This window comes from Notothenia coriiceps, unplaced genomic scaffold, assembly GCF_000735185.1.
Source record: "Notothenia coriiceps isolate Sejong01 unplaced genomic scaffold, NC01 NC01_scaffold00012411, whole genome shotgun sequence".
Taxonomy (NCBI): Eukaryota; Metazoa; Chordata; class Actinopteri; order Perciformes; family Nototheniidae; genus Notothenia; species Notothenia coriiceps.
This window is the reverse complement of record NW_011345112.1, coordinates 87701-94248: the sequence shown is the minus strand read 5'-3', so window position 1 is coordinate 94248 and position 6548 is coordinate 87701. Positions and strand designations below refer to the sequence as shown.

The window sequence follows — 6548 nt, the reverse complement described above, 5'->3', positions numbered from 1 at the left end:
GGATGTTAGGTAGCGCGAGAAATATAACTCAATACTTTCTATACACAATACTCCCGTGATTGGTGGTAAACTGATACCAGCGTCAAAGTTCCTTTAAGCAAGCTGTTGAGCATCGTAATTGGCAACAATCAAGGTATAAGAGCAATAAACTGTGCTAGAATGTGAAATTACGTATCCGCAATCAAGCATTGTCCTTCCCCACTTCCACGTAGCTCCATGAACGCAGCATAGTATTGGCTTGGTTTTTGCGATCAGAATCAGATTACCTTTATTAGTCCCACAGGGGACACATTTACATTTTTACAGCAGAGAAGAGCCAAAGACAGCTTAATGCTACCTAAAGCATGCATGAAAAAAGTATTAAAGATTAAAAAAAGAAATTATATATTTTAAAGTTACACATTTTTACATAATACACACCCTGTAACAGTTCTGCAGATTTAGCAGCACAGTTTTTAACGGCATATGTACACATATTGCAAATATTGCACATAGTTGGTATTTATCAACAAGAGGTGTTATAGTCTGAGTTCTTTTGTGCGGGGTCTAGAGGCTGTGCTGGTTGTATAGTCTGACCGCTGCAGGAAGGAAGGACCTGCGGTATCTCTCCGTGAGACAGCGGGGGATGGCGTCAGGTCCACCAGAACAACCTGCTGGCTCGTTGCGGATACGTAATTTCACATTCTAGCACAGCTAATTGCGCTTATACCTTGATTGTTGCCAACTATGATGCTCAACAGCTCGCTTAACGGAACTTTGACACTGGTATCAGTTTTATTTCCCACCTATCACGGGAGTATCGTGTATAGAAAGTATTGAGTTATATTTCTCGCGCTACCTAACATCCATGAAGGCAACATGACAGAGGGAGGCCTGTCACTCAGGATGCCAAACTACTCTTTGCTAAGCCCCGCCCCCCCAAGCAACATCAGGGTCAAAAGTTTGAAAGCGAAAAAAAAAGATCTGAAAGCGAAAAACAAAGATCTGAAAGCGAAAAACGATCTGAAGGTGAAAAGCAATGTGAAACCTGAAAAAACAAGATTTGAAACTGAAAAAATTATTGTTTTGAATCTGAAAACGATAAAAAATGTAACTGAGAAAAATAAGGGTTCAAATATCAAAATATGTATAAAAGTGAAATCTGAAAATAAATATTTTATTAAAAAAAAATGCTGAACTGAATCCAAAATAATATTCAACCTGAAAAATGATTTAAAATACTTGTTGTTATTTTGAATACATCATTGTATTTTTCAAAGTTCCGGATAAAAACTTGAACTTTCAAATACATTTTATTTTTTTGAATGATCAAAACTTATGACCCTGAAATAGCTCCATANCAAACAAACACAAAGGAGACGGCTGGAGCAGTACAGCCACCACAGCGTTACCGTCTTACGGTGCCGTGTACCGGAGGGGAGAGAGAGCATCGAAGGGGGGGAGAGAGATGTAATACGGTTTCTTGATAAAGCTGTGGAGACGGAGTATGTGCTGCAGGGAGGTGGATGCACAACGCACCCAGGAACGAACGCTAGCTCCGGTCCTTTTCCCGTGAGGGAAACTGTGGACTCGATGCCCTGACAGGCTTGTGTTTGTGCAACCCGCACAAATATGGAGCTATTTCAGGGTCATAAGTTTTGATCATTCAAAAAAATAAATGTATTTGAAAGTTCAAGTTTTTATCCGGAACTTTGAAAATACAATGATGTATTCAAAATAAAATAAGTATTTTAAATCATTTTTCAGGTTGAATATATTTGGATTCAGTTCAGNCTATTTCAGGGTCATAAGTTTTGATCATTCAAAAAAATAAAATGTATTTGTTGAATACATCATTGTATTTTTCAAAGTTCTGGATAAAAACTTGAACTTTCAAATACATTTTATTTTTTTGAATGATCAAAACTTATGACCCTGAAATAGCTCCATATTTGTGCGGGTTGCACAAACACAAGCCTGTCAGGGCATCGAGTCCACAGTTTCCCTCACGGGAAAAGGACCGGAGCTAGCGTTCGTTCCTGGGTGCGTTGTGCATCCACCTACTCAACCTCCACTCACCTGCTGCAATCAGCTGTGAACCCTCCCCGACTACACAACTGCTTTCCATCAAGCCATTTACAACGGCATATCAACGGAGGCTCCACAACCTTTCTCCGCCAGATCGTCAAGTATCAGCCGTATCTCGCGTCTCCCCTCCGGTCAGCACCGTAGTGCTGTGGAGTTGCATTAGGTAACGCGAGATACGGCTGATACTTGCGCATTAGTTTCTGTTATGGATCAGTATCAACAGTCCTGCCAGTAACGTTACTATATTATCAATACTACTTTAGTTATAGCCTGATCTATGATTGCTAACTTTACAATGTTTTGATGTGACTGACGTTAGCTAACGGTCACTCACCAAGACAGCTGCTCTGTTCTCCACTGGTTCTCCACACACCAAAACTCAATTTCTCTCCGATGGCCGTTATTTTTTCTAATCCTTGGCTGCTCATGGTCTCTTGGACGCCTAGCAGGCTCATAATTATAATCATATGCATTCGAATATATATTTTCAACCTCTTCTGTGTCAAAACTAGCATTGTGATCCATGTTTATTCATACGTTAGACCGGCCGCTCTCCCCCTTGTTTCCCCCACGTTACGTCACACGCGGGAGGTCACGTGCGGAGGCTTTTTTATGCGGAAGTGAAAATGTCTTACTAAAACGACGCCAGATTTCACTGTAGGCTAGTGTATATTTCTGTATATTTTTGGATCTCAGTTACCAACTGAGCGAATTTGGGATTTTTTACAGGAATGTTGCCAAAGACATCTTAGTCTCACAGTTGTTGACAGACTGTGTTTCGGGATTTCTAAATACAATGTGTCTTACAAACCCTAAGGTCTTTACATCCCCTGGGTTTGGAAAGGCCAATCACAACCATTTAACATGGATTCAAATGGATAACATGCTGTTATTGGTCGGCTCAGCAGCAGGATGAAAAGAACGACTGAACCTGTTAGTGGCAAGATGAAAGCTCTGAAATAGTTCCTATTATGAACATTATCATCAGTGAGTGAACCATCTGTGTGCATCTGCATCAGCCGTTTGCATGTAACCGCCCCAATACAATGGGCCATTTGGTTGTTCTATGCAGTGTTTAAAACTACTCTTTGATTGTTTCTACCAAGTTTATGCAACAAAGGCTTTAGTGGTTCGTAGCATTAAGAGATTCGTTATTCTACAGACACTTGGTTTGTAATACTGCAAGTGAAATCAGTAGGCAATACACTCAATAAACATTGTATTACCTCACTTAGAAATCGACAAAAAGAGATTTCTCTAAATAAGAATCTTGCTATATTATTACTTTAAATGTGAAGGGAAATGTCTCGCAACTCACTGTCAAATAATAGAATGGGAGACATGGAAATATGTTGATATAATACAGCCTGCAGTGGCCACAGAATAAATACACAAACAGTAGCCTACTTAACTGTCACTCAAGTATCCTGAGGTTAAGAGCTCTCGTTGTGTTTACTCGTAATCTTTTTGTCTGCCACTCACTATAATCCTCAAACAAACAACATACTGTCGAGTTGAAACCTAGTAACCTCAGAATTTATTAAAAATTAAATGAAAGAGAAAAATCTGTAGTCACAGTGTGGAGTGTGGTAACACTCATCTTCACGAGGTCCTGCAGAAGAGAAAAGGTTGAAATTATGAATATGATGTTGATGTTTTCGCTTACCTTGACCAAATCCTCCAGCTCGGAGGAGTTTACGCATGCGTGCATGGCCAGGAAGTCGAGTTTTTCTGCGAGAATGGCCAGCTTCTGGGAGCTCTCGTAAGGCTGCTCCAGGGCTCTGAACACTGTTGCTCCAATGATGAGGTAAAGCACCACCATGAAGAAGATGGCTGACACCGTTTTCCACCTCATCACTGTAGTCCGGGTTTCACACTCGTCCTCTGGGGTGTAAAGCACTACCGGTTGGATGGAGAAGGACAGGCGAGGCTTGCAGTTATGGGCGGCAGACTTCGGGTCAAGAAGGTCAGGTGTGGCCACTATGAGGAAGGAATGTATTAATGTGGATCCATTTATTTCTGTTGCATACTCATCTTAGTACCAACTCCACTGCCTCAGCAGAACATCTTCCCTAAGGGATTAAGTCTATCTGTCTATCCATCTATCCATCCCTCCATCCTCCACCTACTCTATCTATCTATCTATCTATCTATCTATCTATCTATCTATCTATCTATCTATCTATCTATCTATGCTAAAACATGGAGTTCTTTCATGTGTTTTATACAATGTTAGAGCAGGGGTGCATCAAATATTTTCATTTCATTTTGGCAGTTAATTTCTTGATAAATCAATTCAACATTTACCACAATAAATGTCATAAAACAGTGAAAAATAACCATTGCCATTTTCAAGAGCATAGAGTGAAGTTTTGAGTGCCTAAGAAAGCAGCTTTTCATTATATAGAATAAGCTGGAACAACAGTGTTTAAATCATTTCTGCTGACGTGTCTTTTATTTAACAATTAATCGATTAGCAAACTTTAGGAAGGGATGACAGTTATAATTAATGGATAGTGAAATATACTCACTTCTGTCATAGATAGGAAACTTCAAGCCTACAACATCTCTTAATACTGATTCAACCACTGAGCACAATGATCTTTATAATATCACTTATTATATCAATCCCTTCAGCCCTACTTTCTCCCGACAGGAATCGTGACCTTTTTTTTGTTGCTTTTGTGTCCCACAATACAAATGAATACAAAGCTCATTAAAAATTTAACTCGCTTTGTCACAGTCCCATTTCCCCCAACAGCTTGCAGAAGTATATGCAATTACATAACCACCCCAGGAGTTCCTAATAGCCAGTATTTCACTGTACGCGATTTATGGAGAGGATTACTTCTTCAACAGCTGAAATATATCATGTAAAAAAAAAACATAACGATATTCATTGTTTTTGTGTTTGTTTTTACTATATGCATTATCTTATTTATTTATATCGTTGAAATGGGTCTTAGGTTATTATGAAAGCTACAATACAAGTGTCACATGCAGAGACAACATCAAATATTAAATTGTGAGGCTAAAAGATTGCCACAATCACTAAATTCCTCAAGCAACTCACTATAAAACAACGCAGACACATTCTTTATCCTCAATCTATGAAGGGGCAGTAATGAAAACATATTTATATCATTTTCATATTTCAAATGCTGAATTTCAATTAGTTTTTACGCACTTACTTCTCTACCATCTCTACCCTCTTTGTTTCCTCATCGACGGACCTTTTTTCCCCCAAAGAAAGGGTAAATAATGATCTCCTGTTAGTGGGGCTTTTTGCCTCCGGTGCTCCCACCGAGGGACGTGGCCGCTCTCCACATGGCTTCTCCAGCGAGCTGCGCTTCCCTTCACTTTAAAATCTCCGGAGAAAATACATCCAGGACATTTCGTTTTCACCAAAAGACGCGTTTAGGACGGTGCGTAAAAGGAACAAGGGAAACACATCGCTTCCATGAAATCCATGCGGGTGTTTGGAGACATCGCTGCCCTGTGAGGACGCAGAGGTTTGGATTGTACCGGTTAGGAAGCTATTCACACGAGTGACACATTGGAAACGCTGCACTCCCACTCGGTGTGACAGCTCCTACTGTAAAAACAGAGAGAGAAGCTGCGTGCTGGCCAACACTTCACAGGCCTCTCATGCTGCAGAATCTCAGCCAACAATGCATGAGCACAAACTGAAGATGCTCAGTTGAGATTGTGTAAGACCGGGCTGTAGCTCAGCATGGATTGGTCTCACATATATTGTGCATGGAAGACCACTCTTGTTCCATCATGGAAGCTGCCCGCCCACTGTTATCCCCTGGTGGCCTCTGAGCAGCCATTTAGGTTTAAAGTGCCTGGCTCAAGAGCACACTGACAGATGCTGTAAACAAAAATAGAGTGTTTTCCCCTTGCATTATGCATAAAAAAGCCAAATTGTTCAATTTGCTATTTGCATGTCATCACTTCCTTGGAGATGATTACCTGCAGGTCACCTGAGCATCCATTTTTGGTGCACTCTCTTTTCCGAGGCCATTTTCCTCCAGTTTCAGAGAGGAAATAAGAAGCATTTTCCTTGCTTTGACTGTGAGTTAAACTCGTGACATCCCAGCAAACTTAGACAACAGCCAGCTACTGCAAGGAGACCTCCAGTTGCAGGGGCTTTGATTGGCAAATGTTAGTGAGCGAAGTGAGTTTTATGTCACTGATTTAGTTTATATTTCTTTATGGCATGAAGGTTAGACCAATACTCGGAGACACTAAACCAAGACGGGCACATATTTTGAGTAATTGAATTGTCAGTTGCAGCTTGCTTTTCTCTTCTGACGAGGAAGTGTGCAAGAGTTGCTTTGTTTGCACAGATGTGTCCACCAATATTGATTTGCATGAGCTACTGCTGCTAATTGAATTGAGAGACATGCCCAACTGTGCTGTTTGATGCTCTGACACACACACACACACACACACACACACACACACACACACACACA

The 6548-nt window shown here is 40.6% G+C and overlaps 1 protein-coding gene across 3 annotated transcripts in view; it reads right to left on the bottom strand.

Moving 5' to 3' along the window:
- Positions 1-5719, bottom strand: part of LOC104947338 (potassium channel subfamily K member 2) — a 35182-nt gene extending 29463 nt beyond the window's left edge. For all 3 annotated transcript variants that reach the window (XM_010773324.1, XM_010773325.1, XM_010773323.1), the window contains exons 1-2: positions 5259-5719; positions 3734-4047 (exon numbers count right to left, since the gene is read on the bottom strand). In XM_010773324.1, coding sequence (XP_010771626.1) covers positions 3734-4047; position 5259 — 315 coding nt within the window. In that variant the 5' untranslated portion in view covers positions 5260-5719. The remainder of the gene's footprint in view (positions 1-3733; positions 4048-5258) is intronic.
- Between the last annotated feature and the right edge of the window lie 829 nt (positions 5720-6548).